The sequence below is a fragment of the Enhydra lutris genome, unplaced genomic scaffold (genome assembly GCF_002288905.1).
Source record: "Enhydra lutris kenyoni isolate GAN:26980312 unplaced genomic scaffold, ASM228890v2 scaffoldscaffold17, whole genome shotgun sequence".
Taxonomy (NCBI): domain Eukaryota; kingdom Metazoa; phylum Chordata; class Mammalia; order Carnivora; family Mustelidae; genus Enhydra; species Enhydra lutris.
The window spans coordinates 24,254,697-24,279,844 of record NW_019154101.1 but is presented as its reverse complement, the minus strand read 5'-3'; the positions used below and the strand labels follow the sequence as shown (position 1 = coordinate 24,279,844).

The window sequence follows — 25,148 nt, the reverse complement described above, 5'->3', positions numbered from 1 at the left end:
ACCACTTTTGTTTAACTTAGAACAGTTTATTTCCTCTAAAACCATTATAAATATGTGTCATCTTGCTTTGTAGCTCTGCTTATTCATATTAACTTAGGTGACTTTATAGCCCTGTCTTTTATAACATGATTCTCTGAGGTACATTATCTATCTGAGGAAACATTTATGCTGCTGTACTTTTAAATAATGAGACCATAGACAAAATAATTTAAAAGTTGTATTTTGGAGATGAGATGTTGACATGATTTTGTTATTTACAGAGAATTTGTGTTAACTTGGATTTCATTAGTTTGTACTTCGAGTTAATTAGATGAGACTTGGTCTGAGAATTATTTCTGTACTAGTCAGAAGCTACATTGCCATTTTAAGGCCTGGAATTTAAACCTGGATTTACTCATGTATTAAGTATTACTCAGGGAATAAATCCTGTAGCCCGGGGTACCCTGGACTACAAAACAGGAAGTGGGCATGAGAGAGGCTTCCCTGGGAAGTAGAACTGAGATGTGAAGAACATGTAGGTATTATGTAGGCAGCAAGTTGAATAGAGAAGTCTCACTGGCCCGAGGAGGCCTCCTGACAGAATGGTATCCCCTAGGTAATCATGACCGGTGATGGTGGTTCATTGGACCTGTCATTTTGGTTGAAAAATTTTAGTCACTTGCCAGAATTTTGTTCAAGGTACTGTCATTTTATTAGGGAGAATAACAATGCACAGAAAGCGATTATAGAACAACGATGTTATTGGATGGAACATGGGCCATCTACTTTGTTGATTAGCTGCCCAATCCCATTCTGTCTTGGTAGTTTGTGTTTCCTTACTCCCACTGCCCCCCAAATCCTTTGAATGTGTAGCATGAGAATATGGAGGACAAGACTTCTTGGGATATTTTATTCATTTGCTAAACAACTATTTAGTGTATGGCTATCATGTGCCAGGCACTGCTCTAGGCACCTGAAAGATGTTATTAAACTAAATAGATGAATATTGCTCTTCTTGTGCAGCTTAAATTCTGTAACTAAGAATTAATGAGTAAATTACCTAGTATGTTAGTGTGTGGTAACTGTTCTAAAATAATAAAGATAGCACAGACAAAGAGGATTGAGAGAAGGAGCCCCTTGCAATATTCAGTTGGGTGGTCTAGGTATCATTTGTGTGAAGACATGAAGGAGGGACAGAGAGCTGTGCTAGATGTTTTTCTCAGGAAGCACAGAAGGAGTAGTCTGTCAAAAGCCTTTTGGCAGAAACTTGCTTGGGGTATTTGAGGACCAGCAAGGAGTGCTCTGTGACCCGAGTGGAGCTGGCAAGGGGGACAGGAGTATGAGATGAAATCACAGGGACCATGGACCAATAAATTACATAGGGATGTAGTGTTTTTAGGGCATCTTTTAGGAATTTGAATTTCTCCTGAGCGAAGTGGGACCATTGCAAGATTTGAGCAAAGGCTTGAAAATCTATGTTTTAAAATGCTCCCTTGGACTACTGGGTTGAAAATAGACTCTAGGAGAGCCAGCATAGATGGGGAGACCATAAAAGAGGAGAGACTGGGATATTCTTAATGTCTTAAACCAAGTGAGACACCAGGATATTAGCAGTGGAGGCAACGTGTTCAGGTTCTGTGTCTTTTGAAGTTAGAGCCATTGGAATTCCTTCAAGTCGAAATGATACGAGTTGTAAGAGAAAGAAGTAAAAAGTGGCTCCAAGGTTTTTGGCTCAAGAAATTGGAAGGACAGAGTTGCTTCTTCAACGGGGAAGATCACGGTTTTCAATTAGGGTGTGTTGAGTGTGAGATTTGTGTTAGAAAAGAAAGTAGGGATGTTTGAGGGTGTTTGGTGGGAAAATGAGGTCATAGGGGCCATTGAGGTGCATGGAGGGGCAGGGACAGAAGGAAGGCCAGAGTGGGTCTCTAGGGGGATGGCAGGCTTTTAGGCTGAAGAAAGTCTTGACCCTAGGAGCTACAGGATTATTTCTGCATTTTTAAGGGTTTTATTTATTTATTTGTCAGAGAGAGAGAGAGCGCGCGAGCTAGCACAGAAGCAGGGGGAGCAGCAGGCAGGGGGAGAAACAGGCTCCTCCTGAGCAGGACACCTGATGCAGAACTCGATCCCCGGACCTCGGGTCATGACATGAGCCGAAGGCAGGCGCTTAACCGACTGAGCCATCCAGGCGCCCCATATATGCATTTTAAAATTTAAAAATCTCTGTGCTGTCAGATGAAGGAAAGTTTGGAGCAGTGAAAAATAGGAGGTTACATGGGAGATGCCAGCTAATTTCATTGCTGATGGGAGTGCATAAATTGGTAGGATCCCTCCGGAGAGCAATTAGCATGTGGCCAAGGCCTGAAAACCGTGCTCCTCGTTGTATTCAAAAATCCCTTCGAAGGGAATAACACGATGTGCAAAGAGTTATGCTTAAGTTCACTGCCATATTCTTTATTCTGGCCAGAATTAGAAATAGTCCCAAAAGGATACGATCAGTTACATATTTTATAGCATGTCTGTGTAGTGAAATATCACAGAAATATAAATGTACATATTGACATTGGAAGATATTCCTAGTATGTTAAAGAAAAGCTACAAATCCGTGAATATTGCCATATTCGTAAGGGGTAATAATTGTCATGAGGTCAGGCACGGTGCTAAGCATTTTGCAAACATTGTCTCATTTAATATTTACAGCAGTTTAATTGAAGTATACGGTATTATTGTCTCATTTTTTATAGATGAGGAAAGTGAGGGTCAGCAATCTTAAATAACTTACTGAAGGTTATCTGGATAAGAAGTGGGGAGCTGGAATTTGAAACCGAATCTGGAGGACCTTAAATCTGGTCTCTTTACTCTTATCCTCTATTTCCTTATGGGGGACAGAAAATCTCTGAAAAGGGTATATACCCCAGTCCTGGGCTAGTGTGGAGTAATAGACTGAACATGTATTCTGCCATTACTAACATGTGTTTAACAGATAGCTTGAAACAGTCCAGGGCCCTGCCAACACCCAGCAATGGCACCGGAAGGCAGTGTTAAATGTGAGCCACGAGGACCCACCAGATGTGGAAACGAATTGGATATGAGGAATGTAGAATGGGGAGAAATCTAGAATGACTCGCTGATTTTACCTTGGGTGATTTTATTCTTGAGAGAAAGCATTAAGGAAAAGGAACAGGCTTTGATGAGAAAGTCAGTTTTGGACATTTGTAATTGACTTGCCTGCGTGAAAGTACTTTGGCTACATGGGCCTGAAGCTCAGAAGGCAGCCGGAGCTGGAGGTGTGCTTTTGGGGCTTATCAGAGAGATTGTCCTTGAAGCCACAGACACCAATATTTTAGTGGTGGGCCATGGGAGAGGAGCTGGTAAAAGAGGCAAGACATAATAGGAAGTCAGAGGAAGTGGAAGATTTTAGCGTCTTTAGAAGCCCAGGGTGGGAGACCAGGGAGGTAAATGAGTTTGATTAGTAGTACCTCATGCCAGAGAGAGGTTGGAGGAAGGTAAACACTGGACAGAGGTCCAGTGAATTTTGCATTTGAAAGGTCACTTCTGACTTTCTCCAAAGCATTGTAAGTAATTATTGATGGAAGAAGCCAGATTGCCAGGCATTGAAGACAAGAGACTGTAGATCATGAAAATTCACGAAGGTAGTATTTTTTAAAGCATTCTGCATGCTGTTATTCCTAACTATATGTAATCAGGATTCATGCTTTTGAGACATGCTTGACTAGATAAAAATTAACAGTTTGAACCAGGTTGAAAGGGATATAATCTACTTAATAAGACAAATGTTTTTAATGACTACAGTGTGTTTTGCTTGATACAAATGTGACTTTCTTGAGTACTAAAGACACATCAATTGCAGCAGGAGGAAACACTTGGTGAAAACAACAAAAAAATAACCATTTTGTGATAGCCTTTGACTTGCAGTTGGGATTGCTATCACACACACAAACAAACATGCAAGCCCATGTACCCATGCATACACACCATATCATCTACCAGAAGTCATGTGGCTTGAGGCTCTGGTTCTAGCTCTGCCATCAGTGAGACATTAATGACAAATCATTTTATCTCTCTGGGCCTTTCTTTCCTCTATAAAATGAGGGGTAAGACCAGATTAATGCTGTCTCATCCAAAGTTTGCTATAGAGTCATCAGTAGAAGTATTTTTTATAAAACATGACTGGGCCACTCCCTGAACCCATTGAGTCAGAATCTCTCAGAGCAGGGCCTTATATAAAAACTGTATGTATGATCCCCCACCATTTGGTATGTATGTGTGTATAAACATATATTTAATTGTATCATGGAATTTTTCTTACCTATACATGAAAACAGAGTAGCATATGATCCCCATAAACCCATCACCAATGATCAAACCTGTTTTTCTAATCTCATCCCATTCTGTCTCCCATAACTTGTTTCCTTTTAGTATTTTTAAGGAAATTACAGACATTCCATCATTTCCCCCATAATTACCTCAAACCACATCTCTGCCCAATAAGGGTCTAGGGCAGCTTTGATGAGCATCTGGTTATAAATTGCTGAATCATGCAGGTTTCACGTTCATTGTGGACTTCGATCTGTATAATTTTTCTATTGTCATTCCATCATTCAGGCTCACCTTTCAAAGTAAAGGGAAGTGGTACCTTTTTAAAGGTTCATTTATTTATTTGAGAGAGAGAGAGAGAGCATGACCAGGAGGGTCAGAGGGAGAGGAAGAGAGAATCCCAAGCAGACTGCACCCAGCACAGAGCAGGACACGGGGCTTGATCTCACCACCATGAGATCAAGATTGTGACCTGAGCCCAAACCAAGAGCTGGGCACTCAACTGATGTACCACCCAGGCACCCTGGGAAGCTGTGCATTTATGAGAAAGAGATTTTACAAAATAAACCGAGTTTCTCACATTTTCCTTCATTTGTGGAGGGAATGTTCCCTCGGTGGTCAACTTCAGTTTTAACCCAGGATGATCTCATGTCACACCCTTAATTTACTGTTGAGGAACTCAATTTTTAGAGAGCTTACATGACTTGCTAAAAGGTCCAAGATGATCTTATAACATTTTAACATTTAGGGCTTCGGGCATGGAAAAGAAATCTGTTGCTGTTGCTTTCTGCCATTCTTCTCCAGAAGAATCCCAGAGTTGGCAGCCGTGTAATGTTGAGTCTGTGTTGTTTATAGCTAGAGGTGCATGGCTTTGGTCACAACTCTGTCTAGAATTCCATCTCTGGTTTCACTTAACAGCTCTGACCCAGAGCATCATTGTAGTTATTGTTTAAAGCATCTGCTTTAGGTCTGGAAACAGTGTCTGGATCTCCTTGGGGACTCATATGGAAAATCAAATTATAATATCAAGCATAAAATCTTGTTTCTTTTTAAGACATTCTGTGATTTTTTTTTAAATAGTGCAAAAAATACCAGTTAAAAGAGAAAAATATCAACTGAATTTCGTTGTAAATTAAATGCATCTTACTATAGAAGTTATTTCAGGTTCTTCTTTAAAAGTCTTTGAATCTGAGTTGGATAAAAGTTTAAGCATTTGAATGATAAAGGGCCAGTTATAGTCAGGACTTAGGCAGTTCAAGATAGTGGAGAATGCCTTCGATATTTCCATCTCCAATCAGACTAAGGTGATGAATATGCCATTTTAGTTTAAGATACCTTGCTAAAATGTCCTTGTTTAATTTCCTAAAATATGTGTTATATTCTTTTTCTTAAGAAAGTTGTATTTCCAGTTGGCCCTTTTGATGATAAAAGATTTTTCTGTAGCATTAAAAATGTCAGCTTTACATTTAACTTAGCTTTTAATGACAAAAAGAAGAAATAATATCACTTTTAAAGGTCTGACCTCGAATTTCTAATCTAGAGTGCAAAAATACAAGCAACGTGGTGTTTCATCTACATGTTACAAAGAAATACTAAAATCATTTTCTATTTGACCAAATAATAAGAAATAAAATCTCATTTTAAAAATATACTTTAGTTCAGTATATAAAACATTGGAGGACCCTATGAGATTATTTTCTCCATTATAACAGTTTTTGTATGCATAAGAGATTATTATTTTGCAAGTTGTAAAATCCTTTGTGACTAATTTTCATGGTGTGTTAGTGAAATATTTCTCTTTTCCAGTCTTGCTGTATATCACGTAACTTCAGCTCACCAGCACACCAAAAATAAATACATTAAAAAAATAAGAGAGTCACAGCTGTTAAGTAAAAAAAAAAAAGTGAAATAGGAAGGTTACAAAGATTATACTACTCACGGAGTCAGTTATTACTATAGCTCAAGTTAAGAACAGAGTGGCTTAATGATCAAGCATGTTGTTTCTCTTCAAAGCTTGGCAGCTCAGTGTAATCAGTATACTAATAGCTAGAGTATTTGATACAGCATGATTCTGATACTTAATGGTGGTTGTCATACACCATTTAAATTGGAGCTTTGGCATCATTTCTTGTTTATTGTCTTTAGCAAATATCATTTGGCCACCCTTGTCAAGATTTCTGGAAAATTTTCCAGAAACAACTTCTAAACTCTCCGTCTTTAATCATCCTGTCAGTTAGACACAGTTCTCCAACAGTGAAGGGCATGGCAAATTCAAAGTGAGTCACACCCTTCTATGTGTGCACTATTGCGAGAATTTGGATAGGATAGCGTTACCACAGAAATGAACACTCAAGAATCATTCCTGTCTGTAAGCTCACATGAACCCACATACACACATAATCGTACACACACACCTTCCCCACTAGAACTGTCTCCTTAGTCATCAGGGAATGTGGCCAGTCAACCTGGAAAGGCACTCTGCCATTGTTGGCCCAGAGGGAAGGTTTTCACAGGCACTGATACTCCAGTTCTATGGGAAAGGAGTCAAAATAGCAGTATAGTTAACAGTTCTGGAAGGGCTAAAGCTCATCCAGAACTGGCCTAGATTCACCCCCTACTCACTGAGGGGAAGGTGTGAGAAAGTGTAGTTTCACAGCCAGAAGGAACTTGGCCCCCATGCCTGTCCCCATCTGCTGGCAAGAGCCACGATACAGCGATCTCGTGACACATCACACACCCATGAGAACTCTTGAGTGTCCTCAGAAGCTTGTCCCTGAACCTCTTCCTTCCAAACCCTATCAGAGAGACTCTGGATTCCTGGGTCACGTGGACTGCGTGTGGGTATAACCCCCAACACTACGCTGACCTCAGTGTGGTGTTTTAGGGAGAAGCATGGCCGTGCTCCCTCAAGCACGATCTCTGAACTCATGTAGAAGCTGTAGGCCACGGCCACAGTCCTGGAGGCCTTCAGTTCTTCATGGGGGCCTTGTGGGAAAAGTGGCGGCATCCTCAAGGAGGTGATTGGTGACTCCCCGCGGGTGGGAGTACGTGACTGAAGTATTTCTTGTAACACCTTTAATTCCTTCCTTCCTCTCTTTTCTCAGTAGAAGAGGAAATACCATGCGATAGATGGAGGCTACTTGTTTCTTTTAGAAAATGTTCCTAAGGTGGCCTTTTTTGCTGTTTAGGAGATACACATTGGTGTATGTTATTTTATTCTAGAGAAATAACTACCGTGTTAGCATCGCCATCTTAGAGGTATTCTTGAGAAATACATCTAATTGATAAATGTTTGCCGGCTGGCTCCGACTGTGACTCAGCTGTGTGGTGTGTAACTAGCATGCAGGTGTCGTGTAGTAGAATCCCATCATAAGCGAGTTTCAGGGGAAGGAGGAAATTCTTTTTGACTCCGTGGATCGTGGAAGGTTCTATGGAGTTTGATATATTTGAGTTGGGCTAGAAGATATCACAGGAGAGGAGTAGAACATACATAAAGATAGGAAAGCCTGGGTGTTTGTAGCAAATTTCAGTTGGCCTTTTTAACCCAAACCATAGAACGTAGAGCAGGAACAGTGTGGTGGGGGTAGGCAGGGAGCAGAGATAGGTTATCATGTCCCTGAACTCTCTGGCAGTGTATTTTTTCCAGATCAGTTGGGTTTTGTAACTCATTTCTTGGGGACCTTCTAAATGTAAAAACTTAATTATTATCCTCTTACTTCACTTTATTTTTTTTTTAAGATTTTTAAAATTTTTATTTATTTGACAGAGAGAAAGTGAGAGAAAGAACGCAAGCAGGGGAAGGGGGAGAGGGAGAGGCAGGCTTCCCACTGAGCAGAAAGCCCGACGCAGGGCTCGATCCCAGGATCCTGGCATCATGATCTGAGCTGAAGGCAGATGCTTAATGACTGAACCACCCAGGCGCTCCAACTCTTACTTCACTTTAAATGTCCACCTAGAGTTGCCTGCCTTTTTGATATTTTAGGGCTGGAGAAGACGTAATTATGGGAGACAGTTTTGGTCACTTTTTTTTTTTTTTTTTTCCCCCAAAGAAAACGTGTATGTAAGGATACCTGGTTCTATGACTTGAGTAGTTCTCATTCTTAAATGATTGTGAAGTACTTGGGTGTCTCTGCAAACCCTAGCCTGCCATTCAGGGCCCTCCATAATGTAATAATAGACTAATAGGATCCAAAATACCAATAATTGTATCTTAATTGAGTGGACAAGGTGGATTAGGGTTTTATGGACACAGACTTGGTGCTTCAACTGTTGGTATTACAATTCTACTCCAACATTCGTGTTTTCTGCCAGCTTATTGTTTTCCACCTCCTAGGAGGAAACAGACGGGTGAGACCAGGCCAGCAGGTAGAATGAGCACAGTGGGATCTAGGTTAGTGATGGAACCCAAAGCAACAGGGCATGGAATGTGATCCCCGAGTTAGAAGATACACCATTGATTTAATACTGGCTTGTGAAAGAAAAGAAAAAGGCACACGACCACCTGAAAGTGCCCCATCCATTGTAAGAAACAGCTAATTTTTCAGTGTTAGAAATGAAAATAAATTGTCACAGAATCAAAGAAAAAGGGAAGTTAGATTTGCATCTTAGGGGAGAGGCAGAGGTGAGAGACTAGATTGTTATCAGACCAAGATATATGCCCCCAAAATGGAAAGTCAGCAAAGCAAGCCCAGGGGCCGGGCTGAATGGGAGGGAAACAGGTGTTGAGGGGTCTGGGAATGGACTGGGATTGGGACGTCCTTCAGGGATAGGGTTGAGCACGTAACCCCCAGGAAGGGAAGTTAAAGGACATTAGGAGCACGGTCCCTCTTCTACCAGGATTGCCAGAGGGCATCCCTGGAAGCAATTGTCGGTCTTTGGCTGGAGGGAATACTCCTGAGGCCCTTCCCTGAGGGCTCAGGTGAGGACAGCAGAGTCTCACACATGGGTGTGAGGCCCTCTGCCATGTCTCCACAGATTTAAGAGGTGCTTGTGCACTTTGGGGAACAAAGCCATGGTTTTACATGATCCCACGCTTCCTTATGTGGTCTTGGATGAGTATCACTTCTTTGTTACTCTTGCACTACATTCCACAGGTTACTGAGAAGAAAGTGTAACTCTTTCTAGTCTGATTTTTAGACTAGATTTCTAGTCTAATTAGATTTCTAATCTAGTCTATTAGATTTCTAGTCTAATTTTATTCTGATTCTAAAGCCATGTTATTCCTATTGAACTTCGAGAGAAATCACCTTAATTCCATTCATGGTATATCCATGCTTTATGTTGGGGTGGGGATAAAAGCAATTCAAGATCATGTACATTACAAAAAAAAAAAATGATATTGTGAGCACAAAAAAATAGTGGGTACTAAAAGACTTCTGTCTTACTTATCTCCCAGGTAAGTAGACCTAGCCCAATGCTTGGTTCTCAGTCAATACTTGGTAAATTTCAGTTTAATGAAACAGAGTTTTATAGTATTATTCACTTTAAGCAGAATTTGTGCATGCTCTTTGTCCTGAGGTCTGTTCATGACATATAGTTGTAAATAATAAATTACTATATATTGTAGTAGAATGATTAGGAATTAATTAAACCTGGTATTTCAAATGCCCTAGATGATATTTTGATATTGCAGTCCTCAAAGTCTTTCATGGACATCTCACCAAATACCTCAACAGTTCTTAACATCTATAGGCACAAGATTTGGAATTGGTCATCTGAAGTTCAAAGTGTGTGGTCACAGTGTAATCCTCACAGCCAAGCCAGAAGCAGACATGCTACAGATGGATAGAAAAGCATGTTATGTTTTTTTCAAGGACGCTCAGGAACAAAAATTTCTGTGAGATTTGGTCAGTGCATGGGAAGATTTTTTTTTTAATGCATACATTGCAGTAGCACACAAAGTAACTTCTTTCTGATTCAATTTCATAAATTGCTACATGAAGAAGCACTCTCTAGTAGATAATACTCAGAAATCAGCACTTAATATGGCAGTAATGGTTATTGCTGTCATTCTTTACATCTTTAAAAATAATTAAGCATTACTGCATAGACATTATAAAGTTCCCCTATCACCATTAAGAGGATATTTGAGGTTTGATGTGATTTAGCAAATTGCATTATACAGTAGTTAAGGTTTTTATGTAGTGAAGTGAAATGCGTAGCAGTTAAGCACACTTCCCATATAATGCCTTGTACGGACCTACATGTCCCAGCTGCTGCCAGCTTTGTTCCAGTGTCATCATTGCTTTGCAGGCTGACGTTCCTGAGGGAGTGATTCGAGTGCAAGCTCCCCATCTTTCGAAAGTTTCCATGGCAATACAGCTAACAGAAGAACTGAAAGCCAGTGATGTACTTGCCAGGTTTCTCAGCCAAGAAAGGTAGAGGCCTGTTTTGTTTTAATCATTGTATAGTATAACTCACATGCACGGTCTCCCTTCCTCCTCTAACGCACACATGCACATGCACACGCGCGTGCACACACACACACAACTAGGGGTGATGAGAGGTGCTTCACCGTTTTGTCTTCCCCACAGAAAAGAAGAACAGACTTAGTAATTAGACAGTTGGAACGAGCTGGGTTCATGTGAGGTAGTTGGTGGGCAAGTTGAGCCTGTTGGGCGCAGGCTGTCTGAGCTTGCCTTCCCTGTGCCTGCAATGGGCTCGGCACACGAGAGCACTCGATATTCTTTCCAGAATGTGTGGACTGGAGGTTAAGTACTCTGTGGGGACTGTTAGGCAAATCACTAAATACGATACAGTGGGATTAAAACAAACAAAATACAACTTTTTCTGAAATATAATGAATAGAAAGAGATGCTGAAATTGAAAAGCAAGGTCTGAAGAATTGAGAGAGGACAGGCAGTCCCTGGAGCTTTGAGGTCTTCTGGACACAGAGCGCACGGTCCCTGTTAGGGACAACCGAGCCTTCTCGTCTGTTCTGGTGCTGCTGGGGTAGGAGGAGTCTTCTGGTAGCCTTTGGCATCCCTCTGATGATATTAGAGCATACGCTTTCTTTGACATCTTACAATAGCTTTTCTTAAATTTTAGAGATTTAACAAGTATATTGGTTTTTCAGTTTTTATCCTTCTAATTCTTATTTTTTAATTTTTTTTATCATGTTATGTTAGTCTCCATACAGTGCATATTGCATGGAGCACTGAGTGTTATGCTACATCGGAAACTAGTAATTCTTATTTTTTTAAACTGAAGTTATTATTTTAATGATTTCTTCCCTCATTTCTGCTCATTGAAAATTAATCTAAACTTTTCAAAAGGGATATCTGGGGCACTGGCCTCTTAGCTTATGAATTCTCCATCTTAGTCTTCAATAGAATGTCATGTCTGCATTGTAACGTTCAAGGGCATCAGTGAAGTTTTCTGCCAAAACCTCTCCAGTGTGAATACAGTACCACGAGTATTTAATATGCCTCTGCTCTGTTTAAGGCCCTCTGCTCGATGTCAGAAGGGGTATAAAGATGTATTTTAAAGTCTCTTCCCTCAGGGTTTATAAATTGGGAGAAGAGATGAGCCTGAGCAGTAACAGATGGTGGGGAAATAGAAGAGAAGCTTATTGGTCGTATCTGTGCTTTCGGTAAGCCTGCACTCCCCTCTCAACAGTACTGCGAAGTAAGCACTAGTACTACTCCTGTTTTACGGAGAAGAAAACCGAGACTTTGCAGGGTCATGCATTTGATAGGTGGTGGTGCTAAATTCCAAATGTGTGGTGGTTTCCATTACCAAAGGCTGCCCTTTAAACACCCTTCTTACAAGCTAGGGTCTAACAACCGTCACAGATCTGGGGCCATTGGAGCAGAGTCTCAGAGGAGATGGAATTTTAGGAAATTAAGCCCTGAAGCAGTTATGTGTCTTTGCTCCCTAAAGGGTGTCTCTGCTTCATGAAATTAATCCACTTCCTCTCTGCTTCCTGCTGTGACCTAGTAGATACCAACTCTTGCCAATAAGCTCACCAGGGATGACTGCCCATCTTCTCCCAGATCTTCTTACCTGAAGATCGTCTGGCCAGACTTCAGATGCCTAAGCAGGTCTTTCAGCCTAGATATAGTTAATTTACACAGTATTTACTCTAAGGACCCAAGTGTTCAGTTGAGTCTACATTTGTTGCTGTCCTTGCGGATGATGGAAGAGGTGACTATGGAGTCAACTGTGACTATAATATTTAGGGTATAACATGATTGCTGTAGAAAGCACCGATTTGTGACAATTGTCCTCTGCATATTTAGATTTTCTGCTCAAGGTGCAGTTATTAAGTAAGCATTTGCTGCCCCCTGGAATGGAGTCTGTTTCTATACCTCCTCCCTTTGCCCTATCCTGCTCTACCCAGAGGGACATCTGGTAAACCTCTCTGTCCATTGCTTACCCCCCCCACCCCCAAACATTCCTCAGCTCCTTTCTCTATGATTGAGGATGCTGAAGGCAGAGGATCTGGATCCAGCTTTTCTAGATGTCAGCTTTTCCTGTTTCTTTCTTTCTTTCTTTTTTCTTTTTTTTTTTAAGATTTTATTTATTATTTATTTGACAGACAGAGATCACAAGTAGGCAGAGAGGCAGGCAGAGAGAGAGGAAGGGAAGCAGGCTCGCTTCTGAGCAGAGAGCCTGATGCGGGGCTCGATCCCAGGACTCTGGGATTGTGACCTGAGCTGAAGGCAGAGGCTTAACCCACTGAGCCACCCAGGCGCCCCAGCTTTTTCTGGTTCTTTTTAAGCTAGATTTATATTCTCTCTAAGTCTCAAGTTTTTTATTTGTAAGAGTAGACCATAACAGGACTTGCGTTATAATCTTGTGATAATGAACCAGGAAAATGACCATGAAGCACATTAGCACTATCTATTTGGGCCATATAAGTGAAGTTCTCCATAAGTGTTTATATATATGTTCTCTTCCACCACGTTCTTCCCTTCCCCCCACTTGCATTCCATCAGCCCAGGGGCAGTTGGAAACCCTCCCTCCCCCATCCTTTCCCTCCCCTACTTTCTCCACCAAAGACAAGAACACATGAATGACATAAAGTGAATATACAATAAATCTCACATTTACTCACCAGTTTTGATAAAGGCTATTGCCATTTCTTTAATTATGGATTTGTTCATTAGCATTATGCAAAGCTTGTATTTCCCAGGAAATCCAGTTTTGTGTGTGTGTGTGTGTGTGCGTGCGTGTGCGTGCGTGCGTGCATGTGTGTGTGTGTTTAAAATAGAACAAGAGCACAGATACTGGAGAAACAATCTGAGAGCAATATCTAATTCATTCCCACCCCCCACACAAGTCTTCCAAAACATTCAGCTTACTTTTCATAGAAATAATGACTCTTTTTATACTCAAAGTTTATTGCATTATGTGCTATATTACAAATAAAATAATTATTATTTAATTTTAAAAACAAGCATACACCGATTTGGAATAAAGTGAGCTGTCTCTTGGTTAGCATACAACTCGGCAGGTGGCTTTTAACTATGGGGGCGTATGCAGCCCCAAGTGTCTATCATGTTCCAGACAGCAGAGTAGTTGAGTTGGATAACCCGGATGAGTCATGGGATCGGTGGGTTAGGAGAGCTTCTACTGTGCCATATGTAATGGTTTGAATAAAAGTCAGATCTGCTTTTCCTTTCACAGTTCCAGGGAGCATGTCTTCAGGGCCTTACAGAAGTGGTTCACAAACCCTTCTGTGCATCACAGTCTACCTGGGAGCATTTGAAAAACTGATTCTTTGGCTTGATCTAGACATACAAAATCAGTTTCTAGAGCTCTGGGTCTGAATTTTTAGCAGGTTTCTCAGGTAATTTGTATACAGCATTTTGAAAACCACTGAATTTTACTGATTTTTATTATTTGAACCCAAAGTTCTAGAAGAGTTTATTCTTTGAAGATCGTAACTCTGTAAATGCATCTCTTCCTTGTGAAACCTTCAAAGTGACTATTTGCTTACTACTTTGAGTGTGTGTAACCCCTGTATTTGAATGGCCAGCACAGGAAGGGTTATGAAGCATGTCCTATTCTTTACGTTCATCTTGTATACTGGGGCAGTTGTCAGCAAACACATTATAAATACTTATTGAATAAATGCAGTGTGAAAACTGAAGTGGAAATATTTCTTTTTGTAGTTTCAGGAGGCTCTTTCTGGCCCCTATGCAAAGTAGTTGATCAAACTGATAATTTTATTGGCAGCTACAACATTATGTTACTTTTCTTTTTGATTTTACAAACTTAGATGCTGATGTATTATTTTGCCCTCAGATGTATGAGTCCATTTGTTTATTTTAATTTACGGGTGTGACATTTTTATTACCTATTTGGCACACTTAACAGATGGGAAAATACAAACGTTAGATAATTACAATGTGTCTAAGTTATGAATTTCCCATACAAGCCAGAATTCCCCAAGCACATTAAAGTGATTTACTTGCAAGCTGTTTGATGATACAACTAATCAGTTTGTTTTGTCCCTAATAGTGGGATTGCCCAGACTCTTAAGAAAGGAGAAGTTTTTTTGTATGAAATTGGAGGAAATATTGGTAAGCACATTTTGTTTCTCTCTGTGTTACATATGCTGATTTGACATTGCCAATGGTTATTATTTATATCTTTGAAGAGAAAAAAAATCAGAAGTTAAATATAGCATGCTTTAGATAGTTGATGAATTTTGTGGATTTGTTCAGTGGTCTGACTTTTCAGACTCTATTTGAGCTCCTTCATACAAATGCCCATCTGTGTTAAACCTCAGCAAGGGCAAATTGCCTTAAAATAGTAGCAGCTTCTAGAATGGTAATGAACTTCTTCAAAACTTCTTTCTTTTTTATATGCTTACATCACATCTTAATAAAGGAAGTAGCTGAGCTTATTTAAGGCTAGGATTACATTTTTATTATGGCTCAGTACTAGATATTTTTAGTGAAAGCAGAAGTTATTTTTGCCACTGTTGATTGCCTTCTAAATAATGCACACTCGCACACACAAAGACCAACACAGATACACACACATACGAATACAAGCACATTGGTAATTTAGGGAATAGAAATAGAATGAATGGATTGATTCTTACCATGCCTTGTATTTTAGATGCCCATTTCCAGTTACCAGTCTGTTGTACTCACCTCTATTAAAATTTAAAGTAATATTTTCTCTTTATTTTGGGCCTCGAAAATGGTACAGGTGAAACAAATAAATGAAATAGTGTTTAATTTAAAATAATAATTGAAAATATTTTAAGATTTTAAGTTTTGTGGAGTTGTTTCCTGGGACACAAAAGTGTTAGTAAATACTGAAACTTGAACACGGGCATATGAAGGCTTACTCTTAAACTGCTGGTGAGTGCTGTGAAGTGTGTAAACCTGGCGATTCACAGACCTGCACCCCTGGGGCTAATAATACATTATATGTTAATAAAAAAAATAAACTGCAACTCTGTTAGAAGCCTGCATGGAAATGTCAACTCTGTTAGCAAAGTTTATTTAAATATATATATATATATATATATATATATATATATATATATATATATATTTGATCTTGCATTTTACTCTTAGATATTGGGAATGAAGTATTGTTTCTTACTTAGATAGACCCCAGACTGTTGCTGCTCTTAATAAAGGTGCATAAGTGTTTAATGAGCCATTGCAGAGCCCTTCACACAAAGTATTTTCAACTTCCTAAATTAATTCGAAACCCATTCCTTTAGAGAAGGCCTACGAAACTGACTTTTGCAGTATTTTGGCCAAGTCTTATAATGTTCTGGGAGATGGGAAAGGATGAGACCTATTTTGAAGTCTAGGATTTCAGAGTTAAGCCATGAGGAGTAAGTTTAATATTGCATCCGAGCCTCTGCACCGTTTCTGCCTCATCCAGTGTCTCTTTGATAGGAGAACGCTGCCTTGACGACGACACTTACATGAAGGACTTGTATCAGCTCAACCCCAATGCTGGGTGGGTCATCAAGTCTAAGCCGTCGTAGGAGACTGAAGCTGCAGAGAACCCTGAGGACCTCCCGAGGCTCCTTGCTGGAGCAAGAGAGCAAATAAAAGAAACGGCAGGACTCTTCTATTGTTCACATGTACACAACTTATGAATAGTCACACTCTGAAGCCTTAAAAAGTTACAGATTTGTGCTGCTGCCGGAATTATGTTCATTAATAATACGATGAGCAAACAAAAGATCTCTAGAGTCAGAGGAAAAGGGGTTAATTAGCTTGGCAGCTCTTAGACTCTGTAAAAGGTGCCCGGATGTGACAGTTTGTTTTATGTGAAAATATACTCTCTTCCTCTCACTTTTTTTTTCCCTAAAATCATATACATGGTAATACGTGCTTCCTCTCCGTTTTCTCTTCCTCATATCTGCCTTTCCCCAACTAGATTTGCTTTTTAACCGAAAAGATCACAAATACCAGGTATTTGGCAAGTCGTGAAGACAATGCATCTTAAAATAGACTGAATTCAACAGTATTCCTGTCACCATCGAATATTAATATTCCTCCCTTTGAATCATTTGTTCAAACAATAACATCCCACTTCTCCCGCTGTATCACATGAAGTGATTTGCATTGTTTTCAGTTCATCTGACATATGTGTGCAGAACCGTATCTGCGATTAAGCAAATAAAACTGTCAGAAACCACCCATTATTACTGAACTCTTAAATACTTATATATTAAGAATAAATAAAATATATCCATGTGGAATAACTGGATTATGGGTAACAAAAGAGTGAAAGCCAAATCACTTCATGTATGCTGTATTCTCCTAAGTGAAATTTATGAAGACTTAGCTGGCTTTACCTATGGTCATATTAGTATAAATATGCATGATAGTATAATCCGGTAATGATTAAGAATGCATTCTACTAAAAGAGGGATTATTTTTTCTTTTTAATTCCTAAAGAAGGCTGCAGGAAGCATTATTTTTTTCTGGGTATGACACAGTCATATGAACAAGTTTTTGTTTGTGTACTTTAGATAATCAGAGTAAATTTATTAAAATGCTGTGGAAAGTACTATTCCCAGGGAGTTTAATGCACAAACCTTATTGTGACAAGAGATGAGCCTCTGAACCGTAAATAAGAGAAAAGAAGTGAGAAATGTTCAATATTTTATGAGTTTAGCGTGTAGTAAATAAAAGGTGATGTAAATGAGTGTTGCACACACTGTGTTTATGATACTTTTAGTAGTATTTTAGGGAAAATTACACATTCTCGGAAGCTCTTGATGTCATTCCAGTTAGGAGGGAAAATACTGTTAATGAGAACAGTCGTAAATTTTTAGCCTGTAATTATAGGAGCAGCCTGTGGATATGATCACTTAAATAACATTGTTGTGATTTGTGCCATTGCTTTTTTTATTTAAAAAATTTTTATAATTAAATGCATTTTTCTAAAGTATCTTCTCTTGGAATTATTACTTTTAATCCTCTATGTTTATGAATGTACTACATTTTTGTTTGTATTTGTGTTTTTGTTAAAAGCCACTTCTTTTATTGTTCCTGTTGCTCCTGTGTAATGTTTAAATTGGGAAGACATGTGCAAGATAAAAAACTGTTTCCCTCCTTAGTTTTTTCCTTAGGCAAACTTATGTTCTTTAGGATTTTTCAAAAACACATTATCTTCTGTTTCTGATTTTGACAATATATGTTAATTTCCTAAAATGTTTTAGTAATAGTTTAAGTTAATGAAAGCAATTAATGATATAAACTTGAAATTGACTGCTTAATACATTGTTGCACAACTTCAAAAAAAGATGAGTGAATATAATGATTTAGATAAATGGCTTTCTAAAGCATATGTCAACTAACTTTTTACCGAACATTTACTATTCCCCCAGTATGTGTGTTGGTGGTGGCAGTGGTGTGGTGGGGGCAGACACGAGGCTTTTGATGATGAAAAGAATGCCAGATCTTGGTAAATAAATACAAAGATGCCATTGCATTTTGAGTCCCTAGACCTCATGACCCATAATCCTTGATCTTGAACAATATTGCTTTTACACAATCAAGAAAGAGGTCTCTCTACACTTCTAAAGAGGAGAAACTTATTAGCGTAGAGCCTCAAATATAAATGGCCTGGAATTAACCCAAATGTTTTTTCTGTATTTTTTTTTTTTCTTAATGAACTTTAAATCTTGTGGTGGATTAACTTTTGTTTATATGTGAGGGACCATAAAAGCAACAAATATATTTGTTAAGAGTTTCAGACATCTTAATTCTTAAGAGAGTTACTGTTGAAAAGTTGAAGAGCTCGTTTATGATAGAAGACGTGTTGCCCTGTTAATATCTCAAAGATGTTTCCTCTTTTCTGAAATGGGTTATAATTATTTGCAATCTTTATTCACTATAGAGTTCAACATAGACTCCCTGCTAGCACTCTTTGGGAAAAGCAATTTATTTTACTGACTTCATGAACTTTTTTCATTATTTTCTTTTCCTAATTTTTGTTAAACTGGATTTCATTTTCTCTCTCATACTGATTGCTCATCCTCTTGATCGGTAGGTGGCAGTATTAGTCAGGGATTCCTTTGCGTCTAAACTATGGGAAGTTTAAAAGTGAACCTGAGTTCAGAGGTAAGTGGTTGAGACTCAGTGCCAGGCATTTAAAGGCAGGTCGGTAAGAACACCACGGATCTCTCACTTTAATCACTGTTTTTGGAAAATTGTAAGTAATAATTAATTTCAGAGTTTCTTTGTTTCATTTATTAGTCTGCTTCTATTCTTAACCTGTGAATGGGGAGGGAGAGAGGTGAGGGGTTTTTTTTGAACCAAAGATGAGACATTTTGATAATGTCTATCTCAAGCAGAAGGATCAAGACAAGAGGAAAGACAGTGAACCAGGAAAGAAAAAAAGACTGTCTAAGAAGGCATAATGACATCTGTCGTTAGTGTGTATGTGGTTGTTTCTTCATTCAACAAGCATTTGCTGGCCATTTACAGATATGTGCCAGGTATGTTCTACCCTTGAGATACATCAGTGAACAAAATAATAAGTAAAAATGAATTAATAGGTAGAATTATCTAATATGTTGGAAGGATATAAGTGGAGTAGATACAGACAAGAGATGAACAGATGAAAACAAACTGGTTTGAGATGCAGAGAGATTCCAAGTGGAGGGAAAGGTTCCCTGTTGGAGTAAACAGTCTCTCATTGAACCTCTAATAAAGTCTTGAAGGAAGTGAGAAAATTGTCATGTGGCGATCTGGGAGAAGAGCATTCCAGACAGAGGGAATAACCAGAACAAAGGCCCCAAAGCAGTCATCTGCTTGGCTTACCGAAGGTTAGCAAGGGTACCAGTAGGGCTGGAGTGGAGCGAAGCAGGGAAGATTAATGGATGAGATCAGAGAGGTAACACTGGGATAGGGATGGGTGATGAGATCAAGGCCTTGTACTAGGACAACTATAATTCATTGTTTAAGACATTGTTGAGAATGAAACCGGGCACCATTGGTAAGGGTAGTAGCTATGGAGTGATAAGGAGTGGTCAGATTCTGGATATAGTTTTAAAGGTTGAGTCCGTAGGGTTTCTGGTATGAGAGAAAGAAAATGCATTGTTAATCAAGACAAATCACATTTTTTACTTGAGCAATTGGAAGTATGGAGCTTCCAACAACAGAAATAGGGAAGATGAAGGCAAATTGGGTATTCTGAGGGAGTCAGGATTCAGGAGTTCCATGGTGGGTGTGTTGAATTTGAGGTGCCAATTGGGCATCCAAGTGGCAATGTTGAATAAGCAGTTATTTGTGCAGATGGTAGGAAAGTGGTCTGGGCTGGGGTCAGTGGCATCTACATGGACTTTTAACTTTAACCATGAGCCTGCCTGAGATCACCAAGGGAGAGAATGTGGATATAGTAGTGAAAATCACCAAGAGGTGAGCCTTGGAGATGTCCGATGTTAGAGGTTAGGAAGAGGAGAAGGAACCAGCAAAGACACTGAAAAGAAACGACCTTTGAGATAAATGAAGAGATTGTGAGGTTCCAGTGACCAAGAGAAGAAAGGCAACCAAACAGAGGAGAGAAATTGTCACGTCAGATCCTACTTACAACTGACCTGAGCAGATGGCTGGGAATTGATGCCCTGGATTTACTCTGTGGAGGTCATTGCCAACTTTATGAGCAGTTTCAGTAAAGTGATAGGGTGGAAGACAGATTATAGCCAGGTTGAGAGAGAAGGAGAGAGAAATCCCAAGTGTGAGTATTGGACAAATCTTAAAATTCTGTGATGCAAGGGAGCAAACAAATGAGACATTAGCTAGCAGAGGAAGTAGGAGGTGTACTGAGGGCCTTGAATGCTGGGCTAAATAGTTTTTGGAATTTATGCAATTATATAATACATTAAGAGGTGACATGGGTACTGGAGCCAGACCACCTGGGTTAGCTAATGTGACCTAAGATAAGTCACTTAGGTCTCATTTTCTACTTTGTATAATGAGAATAATAGGAGTATTTACTTCTTGGCAGCTTACAGAATCAATTCATAAAAAGGGCCCAGTGGGCTCAGCAGCATATCTGCCTGATGGTATTCAATAAACTTGACTAGTTTTATTAGGAGTGTAGCAATCAGTATTATCAGATACAATATAATTTGCTATCTCATTTGGGGATGTTGGCTTCAAAGCCATATTACTTTTCCACCTAGAAATCACTGGCTGTAATACTTTGTCAGGGTATCTGTGATACTGTAAAGGGCAAAGAAATAATTCCATAATAAGTTTTCTCTAGTTCAAGGTGAAAGCAATTTTAAACAGGACTTGTTTCATTTAAAGTAACCTGGTGTGGGAAACAGAATTCTCTCTGCATCTCAGACCAGGAAGTCCAAGAGGAAAACAAACTGGTTTGAGATGCAGAGAGAATCCTGTCCCCTTAGGCCAGGTCCCAGAAGAAAACACATTCTTACCCAGTTTCTTTTCTTACCTGATACCTTGCTTGCCAAAAGGATAATCCTGGGCCTCTGCAGTTGGTGTTAGCTGCTCCTGCTGACAGAGGTCCCACTCCACTGTCTTGCTTTTTCTGGGTTTGTGATTTCTCAAATTTTATTTTTAATAAATCTAGCAATAGTAATTTTCCTTCCATTTCACTTGGCCTGACATCTTAGAATCTGGACTTGGCATCCAGCTTCTTTTTCACTTCTAACCTGAAGCATTACATGAGGTAACTTGTCTCTGATACAAAGGGTATTATATAAAACATTAGAATTCCCCTCCCTCCATGTATCTATTTGTTAAACTCCTTAAGATTTCTGAGAAGGGTTTCATGAGCTATTTTCACACATAGCTGCGTATGGTAATGAGAAAAACAGACTGGTTGCCAGAAAAGCCATTTCTCTGGTATTTCCAGCGAAAGCCAGTACTCACTGACTTTGTCAAAAGCAGTTTTTTATCTTGAGATTTCAAGTTTTGATTTCTCAACCAAAGGAACTCCGATAAGCTTCAGAGAAAGCAGTCTACTCTCCACTGTCTTTACTCTTTTGATGTTCACCCCTTGTTGCATGTGAACATCTCTGTTCTTGTGGCATCTCTGATAGCTTTTACAAAATGGTGACTTCCGTGTAATCTCTACCTTAAGTCCCATTCCTCTTCAGCCAGGGCCAAAGTGAACAAAGAACTTAACCCTGCACTGAAGGGCATAAGGACAGTCGCAGAGAGTGGCCCAGTTCTGAACAGATCAGTTAACGTTTTCTATCCTTCACCTGACAGTAGTCTTTCACAAAAAGGAAGTGATTTAATCATTGCACGTGTCTTTAAAACTCTCATTTCAATATGAGAACTCTTAGGGCATCTTAGCTTTGGTTGCTTGTATCACCCAGTTTATATTAGGCAAGAGAAAATTCTGAGAATAGGAAGAATTAACTATTGAGAGATTATACATCACCTTTTGTCCATGAACCTGGAAACACATTCCAGGACATGCCTCTTTCATCTTCAAGCTTGTCTTCAGGTTAAAAATGGGGAAGGGATTAACATTCTTTATTCTTAAATTATGAGGCATTATTAGATAATGCCTTAAAATATACTGTGAGTTCCTTAGAAAATGTTATTATAAGGAATATTTCAAAGGTTCAGGAAAAAAAAAATGGTTCTCCATTGGTTCCCCATTTCCTCCTTTTCTTTCCAAACGTATCAGTGCTTGCTATCTGCTACACTGTGGTTTATATTTCAGTGATGTAAAAATCAATCATCTGATGCATGACCACAGAACACCAGATTTAGATTTGTGGATACCATTAATATGGGCTGGTGATAGGGAATGTATTTTCAGCAAATGGAATCCCTGTTCCATGGGGAGTCTGCTGCTTCTTCTTCCTCAGCCTCTCTCCCTGGTTGTACTCTCATGTTCTTTCTCTCTCTCAAATGAATAAAATCTTTAAAAGAAAAAAAAAAAAAAAAGACTCTTGGGAGAAGATGATAGTGTTTTGCATTGTACCCCAGAATGGGAAGTACTGGTTTGGAATGAAGGGATTGAGGCAAGAGAGAAAGGAGTATTATGAGTGTGGTAGGGAGAGACAATGAGGATATGTTGAACTTGAGATGTATGAAAAGCTTAAAGAGAAATGAGCTTAAAAAGAAGCTTAAAAAGAAATTTAAGAAATATTTCTCTGAGATATATATATTTAAAACATATTTGCTTGGGGGTGATGGTTAAAGCCATTGGAGCAGAACGAATCATCCCCTGAACATGTAGGGCCATGAGAGGGCTAAGAACAACTTTGAAGTATCCTACCACTTCAGGGATGCTAAATAGAAGAGATGACTTAGAAGGGATGGTTCAATCCAGAAGAGGAAAAATTAGAAGTCAGGGAAGACAACAGATTTAACAAGTAGGAGAAATGGTCAGTTATGTCAAATAATTGAGAGAAGTGAACCAGATGAAGACCAATTAGAAACCATTAAAGCTGAAGTTTACACATGCGGGGCTGGCTGACCTTCTAGAAAGCAAGTTGTTTTGGAATGATGGGAAGACAGAAGCCCATTGCAATAGGCCAAGATGTACATAGGAACCAGAAGCTATGAATTTAGTTGGGACTGTTGGGGAAGGACCAAAACAATAAGGTTTATTGCGGTTTTCTTTTCTTTTCTTTTTTCTTTTTTTATCTTTCATATTTTGTCTGGGCGGAGTGGAGGGGAGGGCCTTGATCATAAAATAGTTTTCACACATAATTCTTGATACTTGATATTACCCATATTTCTTTCTATAGTTAATTCAAGAACATCTTGCCTCCTATTATCTAAAATAATACTCAAAATAATTGAGTAACTTTTGAAGAAAACTGACCATGATAAATGTGAAAAAATCCCCAAGAACGTTGTTTGTCCTTAAGAGATGCCATTAATATTGTTTTTGTGATTTTTAAATTTAAGGCTCTTTCCTAAATTGGAAGGCAATGATTGTTTTAACGTTACTTCATTTTTTCCATATAGTTGATACGTAATGTTACATTTGTTGCATGTGTACAACATAGGGATTCCACATCTCTACACCTTATGCTATGCTTACCATAGCTATCGCTAACATCTGTCACCACTGAATGCTGTTATTGTATCACTGACCGTATTCTCTATGCTGTACCTTTTATTCCCATGAGTTATTCATTTCAACAGTAGAAGCCTGGGTCTCCCACTCACCCTCCCCCATTGTGTCCCTCTCCCACCTCCACCACGACCCCCCACCCCCCGCAGCCAACAGTTTGTTTTCTGTATCTATAGGTCTGATTCTTTAAAGCAGATGCTTTTAAAATAAGCTTGTTTGGAAGCTGGTGTCCAAGAGGCTAATGATTTGATATACTGAGTTTGTCCCATGTTAGCAGCTCTTTGAAAATACCCTTGGTTGGAAGAGATCATTCTCTCTCTCACTGCTTTTCTGCATTGCTGCATGTAATAAGAGTCATTGCTCTGCCCACTATAATCTGTAGAGCAAAACCTAGGAAATATGTTAGATAAATTGGAAAACATGATGCTATCTGAAACAAGATGAAGACAAGTGTTAAAAGCTTCATTTCCAAATCTTAATTTTTGAGAAACAGAATGTGTTGAAGTGATATATAACTCTGTTCAAGTTTTTACTCACCCTCTAAAATGATTTTTACAAAGTACTACATATTTTTACATAGGAAACTAAAATTTTTATCATAAGCTTAAATAACTGTGAAGGAATTCTAATACTTTAACATGTTTCAGGTAAAATTTAGTGCTGTAGTGATTTGATACAGTTATCTGTTTTTAAAAAAAAATACATAAAAGCTCTTCATTAATAGCAAGAAATTCTGCATCATCGCTTTTTTCCTATTTCCATTGTACTTCCTCCTTAGAAATTTATCCTAATGCAATATATTCAGTGGCATAGATTAATTACATTTCTCTGCAGCACAGTAAGTATATATTGAAGTAATAGTTGATCAAATAAAATTATTACAAATCTTGATAGAGTTAATAAATACAAAATTTCAATTTTATTGAAAATGAGGTTCTTAGTGAGAAAAGGTTCTTATTTTTTCTTAACTGTCAATAGGTAGATATAACTTACTCCTAATAAATTTAGCTCAATTCTATTTTTTTTTAAATTTATTTGAGAGAGAGAGAGAGAGATCACAAGTAGGCAGGGAGGCAGGCAGAGAGAGAGGGGGAAGCAGGCTCCCTGCTGAGCAGAGAGCCCGATGCGGGGCTCGATCCCAGGACCCTGAGATCATGACCTGGGCCGAAGGCAGAGGCTTAAGCCACTGAGCCACCCAGGCGCCCCAGCTCAATTCTATTTTTAAATTTTATTTATGTGTATATATATGGCATATATAAATATGTAAGCATTGAGAAAGTTAACATATACATATAAATCAGAATTTTAAAACTTAGTTATAG

At 38.9% G+C, this 25,148-nt stretch overlaps 1 protein-coding gene across 2 annotated transcripts in view; it reads left to right on the top strand.

The window, feature by feature from the left end:
• The window catches only part of LOC111147806 (Rho GTPase activating protein 18), a 127,877-nt gene extending 110,373 nt beyond the window's left edge, over window positions 1-17,504 (top strand). The window contains exons 13-15 of one of the 2 annotated variants that reach the window (XM_022504049.1): window positions 10,567-10,691; window positions 14,782-14,843; window positions 16,188-17,504. In XM_022504049.1, coding sequence (XP_022359757.1) covers window positions 10,567-10,691; window positions 14,782-14,843; window positions 16,188-16,279 — 279 coding nt within the window. In that variant the 3' untranslated portion in view covers window positions 16,280-17,504. The remainder of the gene's footprint in view (window positions 1-10,566; window positions 10,692-14,781; window positions 14,844-16,187) is intronic. The other variant, XM_022504050.1, reaches the window with a different exon arrangement.
• The last annotated feature ends 7,644 nt before the right edge of the window (window positions 17,505-25,148 follow it).